This window comes from Theobroma umbraticum, unplaced genomic scaffold (assembly GCF_002168275.2).
Source record: "Theobroma umbraticum cultivar Fairchild unplaced genomic scaffold, ASM216827v3 scaffold_12.1, whole genome shotgun sequence".
Classification (NCBI taxonomy): domain Eukaryota; kingdom Viridiplantae; phylum Streptophyta; class Magnoliopsida; order Malvales; family Malvaceae; genus Theobroma; species Theobroma umbraticum.
In genome coordinates, this window is record NW_018397269.1 from 1,451,169 (window position 1) to 1,473,341 (window position 22,173).

General features: G+C 35.3%; 4 protein-coding genes across 5 annotated transcripts; 3 read left to right on the forward strand and 1 right to left on the reverse strand.

Annotated features, from left to right (window-relative positions):
* The first annotated feature begins 727 nt into the window (after positions 1–727).
* Positions 728–1,934, forward strand: LOC110425899 (uncharacterized). Its single transcript, XM_021440977.1, has one exon. The coding sequence runs from the start codon at positions 968–970 to the stop codon at positions 1,505–1,507; it is 540 nt and encodes a 179-aa protein (XP_021296652.1). The 5' UTR covers positions 728–967; the 3' UTR covers positions 1,508–1,934.
* Positions 1,935–3,527: 1,593 nt separating this feature from the next.
* LIG6 (DNA LIGASE 6) lies at positions 3,528–15,127 on the forward strand. Of its 2 annotated transcripts, none has more exons than XM_021440651.2 (19): positions 3,528–5,949; positions 6,188–6,305; positions 6,423–6,504; positions 6,731–6,833; positions 6,942–7,038; positions 7,432–7,534; positions 8,464–8,592; positions 9,138–9,185; positions 9,677–9,774; positions 9,877–9,942; positions 10,537–10,696; positions 10,858–10,965; positions 11,276–11,325; positions 12,404–12,438; positions 12,565–12,626; positions 12,704–12,865; positions 13,016–13,104; positions 13,902–14,001; positions 14,570–15,127. In XM_021440651.2, exons 1-19 carry the CDS (start codon positions 3,666–3,668, stop codon positions 14,876–14,878), a joined length of 4,203 nt encoding a protein of 1,400 aa, XP_021296326.1. In that variant the 5' UTR covers positions 3,528–3,665; the 3' UTR covers positions 14,879–15,127. The 2 variants fall into 2 exon arrangements, with proteins under 2 accessions (XP_021296326.1, XP_089641312.1); XM_089785186.1 differs by having other exon boundaries at positions 3,550–5,565.
* A 1,011-nt stretch (positions 15,128–16,138) lies between these two features.
* On the forward strand, positions 16,139–18,593 carry SGA2 (ASF1 like histone chaperone). Its single transcript, XM_021440895.2, has 3 exons — positions 16,139–16,602; positions 17,773–17,888; positions 17,984–18,593. The coding sequence occupies exons 1-3, from the start codon at positions 16,494–16,496 to the stop codon at positions 18,332–18,334; spliced, it is 576 nt and encodes a 191-aa protein (XP_021296570.1). The 5' UTR covers positions 16,139–16,493; the 3' UTR covers positions 18,335–18,593.
* A 669-nt stretch (positions 18,594–19,262) lies between these two features.
* Positions 19,263–21,821, reverse strand: LOC110425884 (stress response protein). Its single transcript, XM_021440960.1, has 7 exons — positions 21,682–21,821; positions 21,225–21,425; positions 21,070–21,120; positions 20,278–20,522; positions 19,813–19,938; positions 19,668–19,730; positions 19,263–19,588 (listed from the first exon to the last, which is right to left on the reverse strand). The coding sequence occupies exons 2-7, from the start codon at positions 21,403–21,405 to the stop codon at positions 19,523–19,525; spliced, it is 732 nt and encodes a 243-aa protein (XP_021296635.1). The 5' UTR covers positions 21,406–21,425; positions 21,682–21,821; the 3' UTR covers positions 19,263–19,522.
* Positions 21,822–22,173: the final 352 nt, after the last annotated feature.

Below are 22,173 nucleotides of genomic sequence, written 5' to 3' on the forward strand. Positions count from 1 at the left end.
AATATTCGAATACATATTTTAAGTAATACATTAAAATTCATATGCATGCGGGCTTATTTTCCTTTCATTATTGGGTTTATTTTGCACTTTTCAAGAGTTGAGAAAAGCTTGAGAACTACAAAAAAAAGGAAAATTAAAACAAATGAAAAAGTCATACTTATAAAAAAGCATTCATAAACTTCCCCTAAATTAACTTTCTTCCAGTTAATTTTTTTTCCTTTTTTTTAAGTAACCATGAACCTTTGTCATGGAATGGACTTACCCTCCACCAGAACTAACTTGGTATTTTGAAGTGTGACTAAACCTTCCCTCCTCGTATAATCTTTGTCTGTTTTTACTTTTTATACTGAAAATAAAATCATCTTTATCCTTCAGAAAAAAAGCGTTGTCAAAAGTTGAATCCTCTCGAGATCTGAAAATTTCCATGCAACAAAGGCCATAGCCTGGGGTCCACACGCATTTAACAGAGAGGATTTGAGTTCCAAAAAAAAAAAGAAACCATCGAACGATTCCGACAGCTTGGAAGTTGGACCTTCCACTCCATTTCTTGGGAGCTAACTTGTCTCAACCTCCTTTGCCTTGACGCGGGACTCAGCTAATCAAATGTCAACCTTTGCCTCTCGCACAAACAACTGGCTCCTGACTCCTGGAGAATCTTCCAATCCCAATTCAGGCTCAGCGTTATGACCTTGTCCATTTCCCCTTATAAATGTATCAACCACTCTCAACAAAATCCATCCCCATCAACCTTCCAAAGTAGACAGGGTCCTTTCCTCAAGCCCCCAAGAAACTCTCTTTAAAACTCATCTCCTTCCCTGCCAATCTTTCATCAAATATCCCATTCTTTTTTTCTCTCTATCAAATTTGCAAAATCTTCCCCTCTCCTTCCTTTTCTCTAGAAATTCCTTTCCGGTGACATTCGATACAATTGGAACGACAAGACCAAGAAGAATAGCCCTTAGGATCAATGGGGAACTACGTTTCTTGCACTTTATCAACACCACTAGGAAAATCATCAAAATCAACAAAGGTGATTCTCCCAAGCGGTGAAATCAGGCAATTCAATGAACCCATCAAAGCCGCTGAGCTCATGCTTGAAACACCAAACTTCTTCCTCGTAAACTCTCAATCTCTCAAGCTCGGCCGCAGGTTTTCACCTCTGCATGCTGATGAAGACTTAGAGTTCGCCAACGTCTACGTCATGTTTCCGATGAAGAGAGTGAACTCTACGGTGACCGCAGGTGACATGGGAGCTTTGTTTCTTGCTGCAAACTCGGCTGCTAAAAAGGGTTTTGGTGGGGAGGTGAGGATCTTGCCAGAAGCTGAAGAGGCTAATTTACGGGATGTTTCATTGGAAAATATCGAGGAGAAAGAGGCAATGCCGAAGCTTAACTTGGATGATATTGAAGAGTTTTCAACTCCAGGGTTCATGCATAGATTATCAATGTCAAGGTCTAAGAAACCATTGCTTGAAACCATAGCTGAAGAGCCTGTTTGTGCCAGATGATGGGCTATGTTGGTCTCTCTTTATGGTTTCTAGCAGAGAAAATTATAACAAAAATTATATATTTTGGTGGAGATAGCTAGCAAATTAGCTATGGGGTTTCAATTTGTGGTATTATTTGCAAGTTGCAAGCTTTATGGGGAACTTGTTTTGGGATCTGAACAGAAAATCGAAGATTGGATGTCCAGATTTTGAAGAATGTTTTTGGATGTGACAGCACAGGGAAAAAGGGTCATGTTGATTGTATATTCTTTAGAGTTTTGATTTTGATTATTTTCTATATTCTATGTGGGAGTCATGTGCTGAACAGTGAGCATCCATCATATCAGAACTTAGAACAGAAAAGGAAAATTATATGTAGGAAACAGATGTATGTAGTGCATGATTGTTTTAAACTGTTGATATAGAAAAGAAAAGTTTGTATTCTCAGCTTAAATTTTTGGATTTTAAATTCTTATGATTTTTTACTTTTAATTTTTTTTTAATTTGCTGGTTGTGCTAGAAGAAAATAATTGGGGTAACATCTATGCATCAAAGAGTGTCACAAATGAAAGCAAAATAATCATCATAAATTTACAAGTTCTCTCTGGTCCTCTATATGCCATTTTTGTGAGAATGGTTTTTTTTTTCTTTTGGAAATATAATCTCTTTCCATTTTTTAGATATTTGGGACCTATACAAGAATGCCACTTGCAATTTAAATAGTATAAAAATATTTTTTTTTTGCATGATTACAATCATGGTGATGAAAAATAATAACATTTACTATTGAAAAATAGACAAATGTTGCAAGTATTTTGGTCATTCTTGATTGAAAAGCTATATATAATTTAATTTTAGCAAAATATTTATACAATGATCATCTATTTAAAATTACAATACCCTTAGCAACATATTTATCCATATTGGCACTTTTTCACTTCACAGTGTAATGGACAATATGAAAAAAATTATTTTTAAATAAATTAAAATAATTTAAAGATAAAATCCTAATTTAATCAATCAAAATTCAGAAACTCAAAAATTGGTCAATTAAAATCCATCTATGGATGCTTTAGCTCTAATTGAATACAATAGGTTTGACATAAAATTAAAGAAATTAAACTCTCATTGAATCATCTCATCCAGTATTATATATTGCTCTTCCAAGTCATGTAACACACATTGAGATAGAAGAAATTTTGAAGAATAAAGCTATTAGAACTCTCACAATTAAGTTCAAAGAAAATTAAAAAAAAAAACAAAATGTTCAAAACTCTCACAAATTCACCAAAGATGATATAAAAAATAAATAAAATCTCCATAATTTTAATAAACAAATCTAAAAAGAAAGATATGAAAAATCAGAATCTCTCAAGAGTTTCAATCTACAAGTCTAGGAGAAAAATGTGAAAGATAAAAGTCTCAGAATCCCAAACACAATTCAAAAGAAAATGATTTTGAAGACTTAAGGTTTATCCAAAGTTTTAAGAATGAAACTATGAGATTGAGGAAATTAGCAAAATACTGATATTAGGCTTCACGACTGTTCAAGAAATTGCCTTTTGAGCTCATGAAAGGAGATCAATTTCACTTGTTTAACATAAAATCATCAAAACCCTAAAAGTATATTTTTGTTACATAAACGAATTAGACGATTATTTTTTTTATTTTAAAAAACTTTTAAAAGTTGACATGTGAGTTTTATTTATAAAATTATTATTTGTTTCTTACTTTTTATATTTTAATTTCAATACGAAATTGTGTGTGCAAGGATATATGTACAATTTTCCTCTTGATTTTCACCCTGAACTTTTATACTTTATTATTGGATCAAATACTTATTTTTTTAAGTGTTTTGTTTTATTTATATGTATGTCTAATTTTTTTTCTTATACATAATCACAATAAATTTTTTATTTTTCCAAAATTTAGAGTTTCTAATTAAACATTATTTAAACAATTCAAGGTGATTTAAATGTTGTAACCCTTATCTCGCAAATATTTGGAGGAAATAGAATGAAAAGAAAAAAAAAAAAAAAGAAAACACCCTTTTCTGAAAAAAGCCCTTTGGCGCCACTGTACCTCGCCCAGTGTTAGACGCCCCAGTCTATCAAAAATCCCAAATCAACCTCTGAAAAAGGCACCTTTCCCTCCCCTGAACCTCCACACCTCCCCGCCAATGTCCTCTCAAACCGCCACCAAAATCCTAACCGTAAACTCCAGCGAACTCTACCTCGCTGCCCTAAACTCCCCCCATTCCACCCTCTCTTTCCCCCCAATTCCCTCCTCTTTCCCTCCCTCCAAACTCATTCCCAACTCCCGCTTCCTCATCGACTCCTTCCGCCACCCCTCCACCACCTTCTCCGCCGCCTACTTCCTCTCCCACTTCCACTCCGACCACTACTCCGGCCTCTCCCCTTCCTGGTCCGGAGGTATCATCTTTTGTTCCCACCTCACTTCCCTGCTCCTCATCCAAACCCTTAAAATCCTACCTGATTTCATCTTCCCCTTACCTTTAAACGACCCCGTTGAAATAGATGGCTGCGAGGTCATTCTCATTGACGCCAATCATTGCCCTGGGGCAGTCCAGTTCTTATTCAAAGTTCCCACTAAAAATGGGAGCTTTGAAAGGTACGTTCACACGGGCGATTTTCGTTATTGTAATTCAATGAAGTTGAATACTTATTTGAATGGATTTGTTGGTTGTGATGCTATTTTTCTTGATACTACTTATTGTGATCCAAAATTCATATTTCCTTCTCAAGAAGAATCGATTGATTATGTGGTGGGTGTGGTAGATGGTATAGGAAAGGAATTTGAGAAAAAGAGGGTTTTGTTTCTTGTTGCTACTTATGTTGTTGGGAAAGAGAAGATTTTGGTTGAGGTTGCACGGAGATGTCAGAGGAAGATATGCGTGGATGGGAGGAAAATGGGGATTTTGGGTGTTTTAGGGTACGGGGATGATGGGGTTTTTACGGAAGATGAGAGTGAGAGTGATGTTCATGTGGTTGGTTGGAATGTGTTGGGTGAGACTTGGCCGTATTTTCGGCCAAATTTTGTGAGAATGAAGGAGATTATGGTGGAAAAGGGGTATGAAAAAGTTGTTGGTTTTGTGCCGACTGGGTGGACTTATGAAGTCAAAAGGAATAAATTTGCAGTGAGGTCTAAGGATTCACTTGAGATACATCTAGTCCCGTATAGTGAGCATTCTAATTATAATGAGCTTAGAGAATATGTGAAGTTTTTGAAACCGAAGAAGGTTATTCCTACAGTCGGTATGGACATAGAGAAGCTTGACAGTAAGCATGCGGATAAAATGAGAAAGCACTTTGCTGGGTTGGTTGATGAAATGGCCAATAAGAAGGACTTCCTGATGGGTTTTCATCGTGGCAATGCTGAAAATATGGAAAAAGTAGAAGTGGATGCTATTGCTGGCTTGAATGAGGAGCAGGGCCTGGAGATAAAACAAAATATACTGGAAATGGAAACAGTTGAGAGTAATGATGTAGATATTACTTTGAATGATTCATCTTCATTGCACAAACGTGATTCACAAGATCTTACCATACCGAGTGAGGAGGAAAGAGAGAGAATCATTGAGGAATTTCAGGACTGTTTGCCCAAATGGGTCACCAGGGACCAGATATTAGATTTGATTGGCAGCTCAAGATGGAACATTGTTGAAGCAGTTTCTACATTTTGTGAACGTGAAATTGAGTTATACGAGCAAGTTTCTGCTTGTAGAACTTCTGATTCTGCATCCCAAACCACTTCATCTAACAATTCCATGTCACTTTCAAGTTCAGGACCTTTTAGAAGTAGCACTCATGAAAGTGTTAGCTTTCATTTAAGTCAAGCCAGCAAGTCTCCTAGCTTGAAACTTTCAGTTAGGAGCAACATATCTCCTGGAAAAAGGAAGAAAAACACGGAGAACAAGTCGAATAAGAAACTAAAAAGTAATTCAAAATCGGAATCTAGTGGGTCAAAGCAACCTACAATAACAAGCTTCTTCAGTAAACTTTTGGCTGATGATGCTAAAGGTGATAGGAGTCGTGTAAAAATTGAGGAAGGCCCCAAAGGTGAAAACTCCTTTCCTAATAATTTGACTAAATCATATGTAGAGAAAATAGATCAGTTTATTCATATAGTAAATGCCAATGAGTCATCAAGAAATTACGTGGCCACCTTACTTGAGAAAACCCAAGGAGATATCAACAAGGCGCTGGATATATATTATAGTAAGCCTCAGATGAATCATGGTGAGAATACAGAAAATTTGGTAGCCTCCAGCAAATCAGTTCGGGTCCCGAGCTGTACTATTGATTCTTCTGTTTCCAAGAAGAAAAATGTGCCAGAGGAGTCAAGATGTTTGGCAGATTCATCTTTGCAAAGACAACCAATGGAATATGTGGAGACAACTCTTGTATCACTGCCTCCTGATAAATATAAACCTATAGACCATGGTTGGTGTCAAGAAGTTGTTTAATTTACTATTTTCATAATAGTGTATAATTTTACTAATTCTGGAGTCTGATAGCATCTGTTTAGAAATTATTTTATCTTTTCAAAACTCTTGGCAGATTTTTTTGAGTTATAGTAGTTTTACTACATCTTTGGTGTCTCTTTCATTAAGAGGTTAGTTCACAGAACTTCTCAGCTTATTCATAAAATTTTGAAACTCCTACTGAGATGTCCATGCAGCATGCTGGAAGTCTGGTCAGCCTGCTCCATACATCCATCTTGCACGGACTTTTGACCTGGTTGGGGGTCAAAAGGGCAAGATCAAAGCTACATCTATGCTTTGCAATATGTTTAGAAGGTTGGTACAGATTGTATCTTATTATTTGCATATATTCTTGGTTGTGGAATCAAAGTTTACATTGCATTACTAATAACTGACTGCTGACCATTTTTCTTTATGTTGTCCTTCAATCAGTTTGCTGGCCTTGTCCCCAGAGGACGTGCTTCCTGCTGTGTATCTGTGCACCAATAAAATTGCTGCTGACCATGAAAATATTGTTAGTCCAATTCTCCAGTTCTCCTGTCCTTATCTCCTTTTCCCTGTTTCAGATAGTAATTGGTTCTTACTCACTTTTTCTTAAAGATAAATTTTTTCCTCAAATTGTACTATTGTAGACCACTTAACAAATAAGAACAGAATTTGGGAAGAAATAGATTGAATGTAGCTCTGTTGCTGCAAAGCACAAGAAAACAAGATGCATTCATGCTGTACCAATGATACAGGAATTAAATATTGGCGGAAGCTTGGTTACATCCGCACTGGAAGAAGCTTGTGGGACTAACCGCTCAAAAATAAGGGATATGTACAATGACATTGGTGATCTTGGTAGGAGCGGAGCAGATAATTCCTGTCATAATTTTTAGTTTTCTGTTACTCTTTTCCTTCCACAGTTATTTTTGGAAGAGCCTTCTTAACACCCTATTTTGCTCTAAGGTGATGTTGCACAAGCGTGCCGGCAAACTCAAACTTTACTTGCTCCTCCACCACCATTATTAATTAGGGATGTATATGCTGTGCTCCGGAAGATAAGGTATGAACAGCCCAGTATGGATTATATGACAGTGAATGATATGAAATTGCTAAAATATTGATGCCATGACTAGATACTACTTTGTTTCTAGAGATGTAGGAAATAAGGAGTGTCCTAATAATTTGCAGTACTTAGAAAATTTGAAATAATTAGTTAATGCCTGGGTTTTTCTGGTGAGAAATTCACGGAGAACTTGCCACAATATGGTTTTAGTGATAAGAATTGATTTTCTAGATCACTTAATAAATAAGAAGCAGAATATTATTGTCATGGTGTTGATGGTAGACAGAAGATTTTGTTCTTGGATTTTAGATTAGGGTTTAGTTTTGTATTATTTCAATCTTTGTCATGTAAATTCAATTTGTCTCATTTTCCTCATATAGCATTTATCAGTGTACAAACAGGCAGTGGCAGCACCATCCGGAAGAAAAACCTCATTGTGAATCTTATGTGTTCATGTAGAGAGAAGGAGATGAAGTTTCTAGTTAGAACTTTGGTAAGATTCTGAAAATAATCTGTTTCTTCTATGTATGTTACATAGGAAATTCATGTTTTTAATTGTATGATTATGTAATATGCAACATTTTGAAAAGAATGGAAGGTTATTTATTTTATTTGAATAGGTGATATTTTTTTCTTGTATCCCAAAGTTTTGAGATCTTTTAGAACACTTCAAAATTGCTTTATTTAGCTGTTTGAAAGAAGTTCAAATATCATGTGGTATTATTTAATCACATGTACATGCATCAAGGTGCTTTGTTGTGTGGGTTAATCATTGAATCATAGCATTATCTGTGAAGTATTGCTAGACTGGTGGTTTTGGCAATTTGTACTGGAGCAAGATAGTCATTAAGAGTGATATATTGAAGTGAGCCTTGTCTCTTGCTAGAGCAGAGTCTAGAAAGCTTTTGCACCAGTATTTGGAAGAGCCAGTTCTAATTGCACACATTCTGGCAGTATCTGATAATTGAGATGAGAGATGATTTGTTTAGAATTTGGAAGGCTTTGATTGTTTCTTTGCATGGTTGTGGTTAAGTGCTGTTAATGGGCTTGTCATGCATACTGTTTCATTCTTGGTTTTAGTCTAGAAGCTTATGAAGTGTCTAGAGACATGCAGTTTTCCGAAAACCTGGATAAGTGACTTTCTTTGTGTATCAGATGGGAGTTTAGGTGCATTTGATCAGCACTTAGCAATTTGAATTCCCCTAATTGATGCATCATGCATAGTAGATGTGTGATCAAAACACACATTATGTTCTGCTGTTATTTTGGTATGCTTGTTGAATTTGGTCTTTTTTGTGTGATTGCCATTGTAACTTCATGAATGTGAATGAAGGATTCCTTGTTACATAATTGTTAAACATGCTGTATGAGCATTGAATTGCTCTGCAATGTCTTCAGTTTCTAAAATTGTGGTACATACAGATCAGGAATTTGCGAATTGGAGCAATGATGAAAACTATTCTTCCTGCATTAGCTCAAGCAGTTTGCATGAATTCCTCTCTTAATCTTTATCATGAAGGGTCAGCAGATAGTCTAAAAGAGAAGCTTCAGGTTAGATACTTATCATAAACTAATAAATAGATTGACTTTGTAATTTCAGATTGATTTTGTGAAGAATTGAATATCAATAGTAGATCTTTTGATAAAGACGTGTTGGTTTCATGGTTTGATTTATCTTTAAAAACAAAATTCTGAATAGACAAAATATGGGCATGAGAGCTTCCTAACTTTTTGCTGGGATTAACATTGTCAACTCAGCAAGTTGTTGTGCTTGTTGGTTTATGCCATGCCACTATGGTGAGAAAATGTAAAAACAATGAGTGCATTAACCTCCCCCCTTCCCCCCCCATCTCTCCCCCCCCCCCCCCCCCCCCCCCCCTCCCTGCCGATCCAACCAAAAGAAAAAAAGAAAGGAAAAGGATGAATGTAGATGTTCTGATGTTTGCATTGCACTGTCCTCTACAGAAATTCATGCGACCAAAGATCTATTAGATTTGTCTGTATGTGCATAATACTGTTTTGAGATTGCTTGTTTAATGCAACTGGGATCATCTGTTTTTGCTTTTATCCAATTTGATCTCTCAATCTCTTGCCAGGACATTTCTGCAGCAGTAATTGAGGTATATAACGTACTTCCAAATTTGGTAAGTGATAAGCAATTCATATCAAAGTTTTTCAATACATAATATTTTAAACATTTTTTAGCTGCAGACTTTCCACATCCACTTTCTATGAGAATGTTGGTACTGAATATATATAAATGTATGTATGTATGTATGCATATGTGTATATATGTGTATACATTATATTGCTCTTGCTATCTATTTTATTATAAATTAGAGTTCGTTTCATTTGACGGTACACATGCACATGCCAGATTATGTTGCCTTTCAATTCCTTCTCCCCATTCTTCTGAAATTCAGCTCCAGACTTTTTCCATATGTATATGCATGCATTATTTTGATCTTGCTGTCTCTGTTTTTTAATAAATCAGAGTCTGTTTCATTTGACTTTACACAGGCTCATGCTAGATTGTGATGCCTTCCAATTAATTGTCCCCATTCTTCCCAAAACCACATAAGATAGAGTATGTTTGTTTTGCATTATATGTGTGCTAAAAGTGCATTGTTAACAGGACTTGATTGTTCCTTCACTAATGAATGAAGGTATTGCATTTTCATCATCAACCTTGTCAATGGTTCCAGGAATACCTATTAAACCAATGCTTGCAAAGTATGTATAACATGTTACTCTATTGTTTGCTTTTTTTTTTTTTTCTTATCAAAGTCAACTAATGCTGTTCCCTAATGGTGGTTTTACTCTACATAATGGTAGAATTACTAACGGGGTTCCAGAAGTGCTGAAGCTCTTTCAAAACAAAGCTTTTACATGTGAATATAAGTAAGCTCTTATTCATTCTTTCACGATCTTTTGATGCTATATACAGATTTCCTCAAGTTTAAAGTGCATTATTTGTTATATTTGGGTTTGGCAAGGAACAAAAACTAGATTCAGAAAGAGTTTTGATGTACCTACCTAAGTTTATCATTATGGAGTGAAGTTAGGCTCATGAACACTTGTAATAAACCCCCCTAGTTTCTATTGTTGTTTTTATTGAGTCTGGATCATTGTATATTTAGTGTGCTTAGCAAATTTTGAGATTTTTAATTTTTGTGATAATATGCATGTAGTTAATTTGGATGAAATTTGTGAGGTTATTGTGACCAACTATTAGGAAACAACTATTAGGAAACTGACAGTTTGCAATAATATTTGGCTGTGACCATATCGTGTCTTATGACAGCAGGGGATGTGATGTACTGATAATATGTTTTATGTGTCTTTAGATCTTATATCGTGGTTAAAAGAAAGAAGAGGAGAAAAAAGAACCTAGTGGAGGGCATAGCTTGTAGTTTCCTCATGACTCTTCCATATCTGTTAGTTTTATCGTATATTATGTATAACCGAGTGGTTCCATATGCCTTTGATTTTCAGATATGATGGTCAGCGTGCCCAAATTCACAAATTGGCAGATGGATCAGTGCGTGTCTTTTCACGAAATGGGGATGAAACAACATTAAGATTTCCAGATTTAATTAATACAATTAAGGAGTCTTCTAAGCCTGCTGCCCAGACTTTCATAGTGGATGCTGAGGTGAGATTGTCTAACAGCAAGATGCTTTTTAATTCTTTGAGATTGACTTTTTTCTCTATATTTTCCTGGTTATTCCTTCAAACCGAACTGAGCTGCAGTACATCTCAGTTGGAGAAAATACTCTTTTATGTTTCTAATGCTGTGTTTCGTTCTGGCTTCAGGTTGTTGCAATTGATAGGAAGAATGGTTGCAAGCTCATGTCCTTCCAAGAATTATCTTCAAGAGAAAGAGGGAGCAAAGATTCTTTGATCACAGTGGACAATATAAAGGTTTGATTTATTTTCTCTTGGAATAATACATGATTATGGTTTACTGCTCTTTTAGCAAGGTTTGGAAGTTTGATGATGCAAGCTTGAAACATTTAGGTAAATTAAAATTGAGGATCTGCATAGCTATTTCAGTTTCGCTTGATTGTTATTTAAGATACCTATTTCCTTTGTGCTTTTCTCTATGATGTTAAAGTCCCTTTCAGTATCTATTTATTCTCATTTTTTATCTTCTTTTATAAGTTCAACTTTCATTTCCTATACCCTAAAGCTAAATTTTGAGGTTTCCTTCTAATATCATTGCTACATGCAGGTTGACATTTGCGTATTTGTGTTTGACATCATGTTTGCTAATGGAGAGCAGTAAATATCTTGAACCCTCTCTTGGACTTGTTCTGATTTTTTTCTTGACATACATCTGTAGAGATATGTAGACTAGAATATCCAGGACAAGTAATAGCTGGAGTATTTTCTGATTCTATGAATGACAGGAGCTTTCCCATGACCACTAGTAAAGAACCAACCTTTACATGACATTGGTATAATTTGAATTTGAATAGAATATTGAATGTGTTCTATCAGTTATATATCTTTCCTCAGTGTCTCTTCAATTGACAAATACATGCAAGAGATTCAATAAAATATTGAAAATTTGGCTAGTGATATTATCACTTCCAAAATGGGCATTCCGTAAATGGATTTTATTTACGCTTATGATGAATTCACCTTGACTGCAAACATATTTCCTCCCTGACAAAAACACTATCAAAAGACTTCTAATTATCCCAATTGCGTGCCACATTACCAATGCCATATAGTTCTTGTGTTTACAACTGCATTAGAAGGTACTTCAATTAAATGAAACTGCTTGAGTGCTACACTCTTTTTATAAACTACCATGGACTAATGCAGTTTAGATTTATTCCTTCATCAGAAGACCTATCGAATGGGGATGTTTTTGTGACATATGGGGATGTATTAGCAATTTAGCATTTTAAAAATTCAGTCAGTGTTTGCGAACTCATTTTTCAATGTGATAGAGATTGGTTAATGCAGTAGAAATATTGTTGCCATATCTTCTTTGTTTTGAGTTTGAGAAGACCGTAGAGTAAGTTGACAGTCTTCCTGTTAATATGAAAGGGGATAGATTAGGAGGCAGGAGAATTCTGGAAACTTAATTTCTACTCGCTTCTGCCACATGTATTAAGTCTAACAATTTTATCAACCTATGCTGTTTCAAATCAGGTCAATCACCTGCAACCTTGCTATGCTTATAGTTGAGCATTTTAGTTCTAGACTAAAAGATTATAGATTTTCAAGTAGATATGAAGCTCTTTATCTGAAAATGCACCTTTATTTAGAACAGTTGGCTCTCTCATTTATGCTGTTGCTTTCTTATTTTCATTCAACTTCAAAAATATGATTGAAAGTTCCATTACAGGTTGTTAGGTTCTCCTCTACGCCAAAGAAGGAAATGTATGCCATTCCCCATCTCAAAATTGTTCTTTTTTTAGGGTTAATTTTTTTCAAATCCCTCTTATGTCTAAGTGTTGTAGGTGGTAAGTTTAATCCTCCTTCTCTTGTCCTGCTTCAAAAATTTAGGTTTGAAGGATTTGTTTTACGATGAGAAGTTGGGTCACTTTGAATATGCAAAAGATATTACAGTAAGTGCTCTAGGCTTTGCCTGTTTACAGAATAAATTTTTATGTGATTAGTAATATTTATGATTTCTGCTTTACAGGTGGAAGCCAATGATGCTTGTTTGACCAGTGAGGCCACATTGACTAGGATAAACTCTTTCCTTGATGATGCACTGCACTTCTCATGTGAAGGAATCATGGTTAAATCCTTAGATACTGATGCTGGATATTTTCCATCAAAGCGTGGTGACACATGGTTAAAGGTTTTTTGTTTACTTGAATTTTTTATCATTTAACTGCTTAAGAACTAGGAAGATTTTATCAAAATAAAATCTAGGAAGAGGGCATTATTAAAAGAAAATTTTGGAAGATAGAAAAAGTATTGAATCTGAGTGCTTGGTGTTCTCTCTTAGGTGAAGCGAGATTATGTGGAAGGATTAAATGACTCCCTTGATTTAGTCCCTATTGGTGCTTGGCATGGTAATGGGAGAAAAGCAGGATGGTAATGAGCTTTTTTTTCCCCTTTGTTGTTGTTTAATAATGCTTCATACTGTATTTGAGTGACAAATAGTTTATAGAGGGAAAGGATTATTTAGAGTGGAGTGACTGGAATGATAAAAGGACATGTTGAGGGAGATATTAATAACTGTTGTGGCTGTTGTAAGCTTTTGATTGAGTAAATGGAACTTTGAGTAGCATCCCCATTTCTTGAAAGATATTGATGTCATGCAGATTTGGGATGGTCTGCCTCTGTGGCTTTGGGGGGCTTAGGGTTGACATATAGAAGTGGCGAGGGGAACAACAACTAGAAAACAGAGACATAGTTCCATTGATCAAAACCCTACTGTCTTGAAGCCATTAGGGTTAGAATTGCATTTATGAAATTAATTAGTAAATTGGTAATTAAATAATAGACTTCAAGAAAATAAATCTAAGCTCCTAGAGATTTCTGGAATCATTTAAACTTTGACCTATTAACTTATAAAATCCCAGGTGTGCAGGAACTTGGATCTTGGTGGCACTGTAAACTTAGAGTTTGATATTAAGTATAAGTAGCCTGTGCACTGTAAGAGACATGATGTTCTACTAGCTGGGAGGTTTAGCAAGTATGGAATTGAAGAGAATGGAGGGATATGCATTTTATGATGTATTTTCATATATTTCCAAACAAAAAGATACAGATGATTAAATTCTAATAGATAAATATATTGATTTATATAGTTTATTTCCTTGCCACATGCTTTCAATGTGAGTCCTTTCTCTTTTAAAATCATGCTTTTATGTATGTGTTTATTGCAGGTACAGTCCATTCCTCATGGCATGTTACAACCCAGACACACAAGATTTTCAAAGTGTGTGCCGTGTTATGTCTGGGTTCTCCGATTCATTTTACAAAGAGGTAAAGTGGGATGTGAATGATGTTTGTGTTAGTTTAGAAAGTGGACAGCTCTTCCGTATATACCATGGATATGGTGTTAAATCTTACAAGCAATGAATGACACTTGTAGATATAGTTATGTTTTATTAAGATTGGCTTAATTAAGCTTTCAATCACAGGCATATTTGTTTTGAAGCATATTGAACTACTGACAATACAGTTTCCCTAACAGTAGAGATAATGGCTCTGGTATGGGATTGCATGAGTGTGTTGACATAAAGATTTATCCTGGCTCCTTCTGTTTGTAAGACAGCTATATAGCAAGAGGTTTTCTTTTCTTCTTAATTCTCAGATTTAATATAATGGCTATAATATTGTTATATACTGTGCTTGGTAGTAGTTTAAAATACTCTTTTAATAGTTCCTTGAAGAAACCAGAAGTGACTCTGAAGATACTACCAGTCATATGCTGCTCTATGCATATAAGTTGCCATCTTCATCTTTTCATCTTGTTGTTTTAGGCTAAGATTTGCATGTTATGCTACAGGAATAACCTGCATGACAAATATGTTTTCTTTATTGAGTTCAGATGAAAGAATTCTTTTCTGGAGATAGGATCTTAGCCAAAAAGCCAACTTACTATCAAACAGCTGAGGTGCCTGATATGTGGTTCTCCCCAGCACTTGTTTGGGAAATAAGAGGTGCAGACTTCACTGTCTCACCAGTTCACCAGGCTGCTATAGGTTTAGTCCATCCATCCCGTGGCATCTCAATAAGATTTCCAAGGTACATTTGCTCTGTGTCTGATCGAAATCCTGAGGAATGTAGCACAGCTGCAGATATAACCGAAATGTTTCACTCCCAGACTCGAAAGATGGATGTGATAGTTGAACACTGAATACTAATTTCTTGTTTCAGTACATAACTTGTTTTTCTAGTTCTAGTATTGGCTGGTATATTGTGCAGTGAAGGTGGGATTGTTGAGTGTAGAGGAAATGAGGTTTACGCCAATGAACCCTTTTGGATGTGATGCTTCCCTTGTGGCCTTTGTAAAGATGAAAGATGTTAAGGCTTTTCATTGTTTTAGTTTTTGCCCATCTTTTTAATGAATGGAAATATTATCAGCTTGAAAACAATGAAGTCGATATTCAGGGACTTGATTGAATATTAGATGCTTGAACCGAGAGAAGTATGAACATGCCCGTACGGGTATAGTTGATTTAGGAATAGTAGTCCACATGATTTGTTACTCTAATAACAACATGGCATTTAAAGATCCAATTCTTCTTTCAATCCAGATAGTTGGAGTTGAGATGGTTAGCCAAACACATGAAGCAACACAAATGGTTTATAGAATACAACAAGGACCATGCAAGAGCGAAATAACCACTTGTGTTCTTGTACCTAAGGCAACTCCCAAGAAGTTGGGCAACCGATTATGAGAAACTCTGAGTTCTGTTCTTTTATCCCTAGGCTAATTACTTATTTAATTGTAAATACAGAAAATGAGCTGTAAATAAGTAATTCTGTACTTATTATTATTTCTGTTTCATTTTCAAAACTTTGGGGTATATGAGTGAAACTCTTATATATATATATGTATATATATATATATAATACTTATTTCAATATGAATTCTTCATTTATTTATTTTTTTGAGAATTGTGAATTCTTCATATTACTTATTACTTTTTTCCATTTAAACTTGAAAACGTCGATGTAATAAGGAATTTAAAATATTAATGTAAAAAGAATCTTTAGTTATTCATCAAAATTATTTAACAACATATCCTAAAGTGTTAAAAAAAAATAAAAAATGAAACACTTGAATTGTTTAAAAAATATTTTTATTTACTATTTATAATTTTTTTATGGTGGATCCTCCCTTTTTACTTTAGACAACAATTGTTCTTATTGGCATAGAGATAATCACTGTCTTCAATGGGTTTTTTTTTTTTTACCTGAACCACCTCAGTTAAAAAAGAAAACAAAAATCCCCGTTATCTCCTTCCTTCTTTTTCATACGCTCCAGTCTCCCGCCAAATTCCCCAACCGGCTATCACCTGTAATCTTCTAGACAACCTGCTGGTTCTTCCGGTTGTCCAAATTGCAAAATTTTCCTCAGCCAAAAAAAAATAATAATTTATGTTTCTTTTATATTTGTTACTGCCAAAAGCACCTTTCCCTCCTTTCTTTTGTTCCCTCCTTCCCAACTCCCTCGATTCCCATTTTGTTTATTTGGTTTTTCTTTCAAATTCCAAAAACCTAAAATTCCCACCAAAACAAAATCCCCAAATTTCCTTTTGGAATCGCTTTTTTTCGCTGTTGCTTTCCTCTTCTTCTTCTTCTTCTTCTTCTTCTTAATTTTTAAATCTTCTGTTTGTTCTGTTCCCTTTCTTTTTTTTTTATATATATATCTTTAAGGTTTTTATTTGGAGGTCGATGAAGGTTCGGGGAGCTAGGGTTTGGATTAATCGGTGTGAAAATACAGCAATTTCTTTTGATTCGAGACAATGAGTGCCGTCAACATTACAAACGTCGCCGTTTTGGATAATCCGGCATCATTCTTGACTCCATTTCAGTTCGAGATCTCCTACGAGTGTTTGACTCCTCTTAAAGACGGTACTTTTTCTGACCTTTTTTTTTTAAAATTTTGGTATTGGTTTCAGTGCTTTTGTTTTCTATTTTTTTTATTTTTGGATTTTTTAAATTTATTTTTAGTTAGGGTTTTGTTCGTATTTAAGGCTCTAGACTTTTTTTGCCCCATTTGGGAAAAGAACAGGAATTAGCATGGTTTAATGAGGTTTATTTAGTTAATTGGTGATCTAATTAAGTGTTAGGGTTTGTATTGTTATTGAAGATAGCGTTATGGTTTGGCATAAGTGGAACGTTACTTGCAAGTTTTGATTGCATGTTTCGGCGTTATGAGCTTATAGAAGAGTGTTATTAAGAATGAAACTTAAAAGTGGGAATTTGTTCTACTTTATATTCTACAGAAAGTTAAGCTTTTTGTGAGATGACAAATATATATTTTTTCCCTTGTTTTTGGACAATAAGAAAAGAAAGAAGAAACTTGTTTTAAGTTGTAAAGCTAATTTCTTTTTACTTGGTTAGGTTTCCTTTTGTGTTTGCTTCGTTTGATTGGCAAGTGCAATGGTTATAGTGTTTTATTTCCAAAAGATTGCCGTATGCATGAATCTATGAGGATAAACTAAAGGACACAAGAACAAGGTTTAGAATCCTAGGATGCATATCTTGATATTTTGAGACAACTTAAGTCAACTAAGAACCTAGAGAATTGACTAGATTAATGGGCTTAAGTAGAATGGGTTGCTACTGGTCATCAAGTACAAAAGCATTCTGAAGTATCTAGAATAAAGAAATGTGGGAATGTATGCCTATGCCAATTGTTGTGTAGAAGAGCAGCCTTCAGCTTGGTTGCCTGCTTTTGTATGTTTAAGCTGGGAGGACTTTAATGCACGCTGCTCAGACTTATTATCCTAATGCACGCTCACATTGTCAACCTTATTGCCCTTCTAAAAGATAAAAGAGTATTGCAAGTTTATATGCAGTAGAACACTCATTTGGTTTCACAATTCTGGCAGTTTTTTCCAGTATAGTTAGAGTAGTATTCTGGTCATAAATTCTGGTTGTGTTTGTATTAACCTAATATAGTTCACCATCTATATGTGATGAGGAAAATCTATCTGAGTTTTGAGTTATGTTCAGTTTTTGTTGACTTCACATCTTTTTGCAAGCTTGAGATATATTCATGTTTTCATTCCTCTGCAGATTTAGAATGGAAACTTATCTATGTAGGATCTGCTGAAGATGAGACTTATGATCAACTACTGGAGAGTGTACTTGTTGGGCCTGTTAATGTTGGAAATTACCGTTTTGTATTACAGGTAATCTCTATTGTCTCCTGGTTTTAATTGTGTACAAAACACGGATTTGATGTATTTGTTTTTGCTTCTTATCTCTGTCCTTGTTTATGTTGCAGGCAGACCCACCAGACCCGTCAAAGATCCGTGAAGAAGACATTATAGGTGTGACAGTGCTTCTCTTGACTTGTTCATATCTGGGTCAAGAATTTGTCCGAGTGGGCTACTATGTTAACAATGATTATGATGATGAGCAACTCAGAGAGGAACCTCCCCCAAAGGTGTTGATCGAGAAAGTTCAAAGAAATATTCTATCTGATAAACCTAGAGTTACAAAGTTCCCCATAAATTTCCATCCTGAGAATGGTGGAAATGAAGAACCCCCTCCAGCTGATCACCCTGTTGAAAATGATGGAAATGAGGAACTTCCTGCTTCACCAAATCAAAAGGAGGATCAGCAGGGACCTTAAATTTTTGACTTGCAGACATTGCTGGCATTCAAGATAGATAACCTGGTACGGATTAAACTCCAACTGTGAACCACAGTTTGACAATGAGATGAAGATGCTTATTCAAGTAATGGTTCAGAAATGCTAGATGTCGTATGGCTGTTTTTGTTTGTTAGAATAACTACTGTTTCACTGAGATGATTGCCCTTGAACACTTAAAATTGGATTTCCAAGTTTGTAACATACTTCTGGAGTTTCATTTGCTTCACCATCTCGACCATTGCCTTTTCTCCCTCGCTCATGCAGGCATGTGATTTTGTCGATATGGACTGTTGCCAGTATCATTCTATATTTGGCATTAAAATTGGTTTTGTTGCCAGTATCATTCTATATTGGGTATTAAAATTGGTTTTCATATGATTCTATAATACCCATATGGTTCCTTATGTTACTCCCTTTTATTTTTGTCAGCCCAAGGAAAATGTAAATTTGAGTGCAAAAACAAATTAGAGTCTGATTTCAATGTATAGAAAAATAAAAAATTTGTTTCCTTTATGAGACATTATACTTATATTGATCTAAGAATTAACTGTATTTGTCTATTTTCAAACCAATATGATATAGTTTTTAATTTTATGTAGTAATACCTTTAAGAAAAACAAAGAAAAAAAATTCTTTTAGAAATTTAAAATAAGAACAGCAAAACACAAATCATAAAATAAAAAACCAAACATATCTTAAGTATTTTGCAACCAACCATTTTTTAAAGTAATATGATGATGTTCTACAAAGTTTATTAGCTTTCTTCATTTGGTATACTCTTTCACCATTGATGCATCTGCAAAGGTCAGACTGATTCCTTTTTTTGTTCATTAACTCAAATTTATATGTTCCCAAAATCTATGTATATTGCAGGAAATGCGACCAGCATCCAAACCATCTTATGATATGTAAAACCAGCTCTCGGATAACCCAAATTTCCGAGCTCTTTCAATAACTGAGCATAGTTCGCTCCAGAAGTCTTACAAGCAAATCCAAACTATGATGATTGAAAAAGGATCACGAATGCAAAAAATTTTAAAAATTAAAAAAGAAATGGAAACCCTAAATTTCACAGGATGTCATATGGTTACATCGCATAACTTTGCTCCGCAAAACTGATGGGACCTATTTGTTGCATTGCTAGTTGGTCTATTCTCGCAACATCTTTCAATTCTCATTCTTACGCCCTCTTTTAGCTCCATTTTTTATAGAATGCTTTTCTTCTCTCGTTCTCTGCAGTTTATGTTAGGGAATTAGTTGAGACTCTTACTTAAAAGTCCAAAGAAATGCATGACAATTAAATGTCTATTACCTTCCTTTTTGAACCCTTCCCCCATCGATGCCTTCCTCCTTTATGTTTCTTTTTGTGTTTATCCTAGTACAAGAAAATAGAATTGTAGATATTGTCCACATGGATATTCAATCTTCAACCTACACAGAACTTCGAATAGACCAACCTGTGCAACAGCATTAACTGGAGCATGTGTTTCTGTAGCAGTCTCCTGGTTCTCAATTTCCCCATCACTGTTGAGCATAGTCTTCAGCCTACCTTCCTTGAGTAATTTCTCTGATCGAGCATGCCTCTACAATAATAAAGGAAGTTTTGTTAGATCAGCATCAGAGACCCTATGTAGAACCAAACATGCAAATTCCTTTATAGTGATCAGTTGGCAAGTGCCACATAAAAATGAAGCCTGGAAACACGGATCGACATTTAGGCACTGCATATCAATGGTTTAAGTGCCATGTATAATTTCTTATCATTTTCTCAATTAGAAGGTTGACTATTACTATATTGAAAAATTTTAATAGTCTAAAAGTTTTGAGAATTAGATTGGGCATTGACATATGGTTTTTCAATTGTTGCTGCAATTATCCGCTGTTTCATTATACAGGGAGAACAAGTAAGCCAGCTGTCATACCTTAGATTTAAGGTGGGCCCTCATAGTCTCCTCATTCAAACAGACAATTCTAGGGCATAACTTGCACTTAAAAACTGATTTACATTTCAGTATACAGGTTGGGAAATCATCAGGCAATGTGTCTTCTTTGGTTGGGGCATTTGATATTGTCTCCAGCATTTGAGCACCACGTTTACTCGGTAACTTGTCCTTGATAAAGATTTCTCTATCATCTTCAGTTTCATCATTATCATCATCTATAAGACCTGACATGGCACATCATGTTAATCATTAACAAAAAGGGCATTTTTCTGGAATCAGCAAAACAATGCCTGTCAAAGTTACATACTGTCTAAATGATAATCATGAGAAGTTAAATACTAATAATTTAATGTCTAGCATGAGATCACATAATCAAAACTACCTTTCCTAATTTTAAACACCTTAAAATATAACAGAGAAAGATAGTACATACGTATGTCATAGCTGAAGAGGCTTGTCATATGGAAGGATAAGATTATTATGTGTTCTCATTTATAGAGAAAGAGTAAACTTACTGAGCATACTTTAATGGTGTCAATAAAACTTTGGACATACAAGATAACAGGAGAAGGTTTTACCTATGGACTAGGCAGACAATTTAAGAGTCGAGGTCCTTAGCGAACTTCATACATGGCTCTAGTTGTGTGACATGAAAAAAGCAACACTTTCATAAAATATACATGCAAAACTCATCAACCCAATTTTTTTTTTCATGTAAATTACTACATCAGGATTCATGAACTTTCTCGATTTAATTATGCAAATTTATACCAGCTGAGTCGACACCAACTTCATTTGCTGAGCTATCCTCACTCTTGTATCCTGAAATCAAATAATCACACATATGTAAATCAGTAAAATTAGTAACAATCATGGAAGGAAATTGAAAATAACCGAAAAGCTTTACCAAAATCTAAGTATCTAACCAGAAGAGGTGGAGCAAGTTTGATCATTTTCTTTTACTTGAGCAAGTGCTTCTTCTTCTGATTCTGATTCTGATTCTTCTGTGGCTTCCACATCAAGTTCAGAGTCCGAGGACGATGAAGATGAATCCGACACATTATCTTTATCCCCATGTTCAAACTTATAGAATCGCCTCTTAATCATTTATTTTGATTTTCTAGATGCTGTGATAACATAAACAAGGTTTAAAAGAGAGTGCAAATACAGGTATTAAAATTTGAAACTTCTTCCCTTAATATTGGTTAAAAATATAATTTCTTTCAGTAATTGGCCAGGCAGAAGCTGCCATCAGATCCAATCTAATAAAGGGTTTTCCAATTTACACTAACAAGTTTATGAAACTGTTCATTTATAAAGAAGAATATAGCAAACACATTACTAAGACTAATTTTCTTTCGTCGAATGGAAGAGAAAGCTTACGGAGAGTGGCGACGCCTGCAGCAGAGGAGAGCTAGAGCGACAGCTGCAGCCCAGAGAAAGCGAGAGAGAGAAAAAGCGTTGCAGGGTTGGGGAGGAATCAGAAGAAGAGAAGAGAACATGTGCAATTTGGGCCTGACATCAACTTTGATGACCAAAGGCCCATGGAGGGAAAGTAGAGCTCTACCAGTATTTCGCTTTCAGCTTCGAGATGGTAAGAGCCAGACGGGCCTAAAACCCCAACCGTTTGGGTTGGCCGAGTCCAATCCCTTGATTACCAAATTCAATCCTGAACTAGCCATTATGGGCTTGCAATTGTAGAATACCAGCCCAGAAGGGTTGGCTTTGGCAGGCACCGACTAATTGGGCAAACGAAAACTTTGGTTTTGCTATTGCCTCATTTTGGTCCCACGCAAATCAAAAGCTTTAACCGGGTAAAGGTTGAACGGAGCCGGTAATTACTGACTGCAGCTGGTAGTGGCGGCCCGGGTGGGA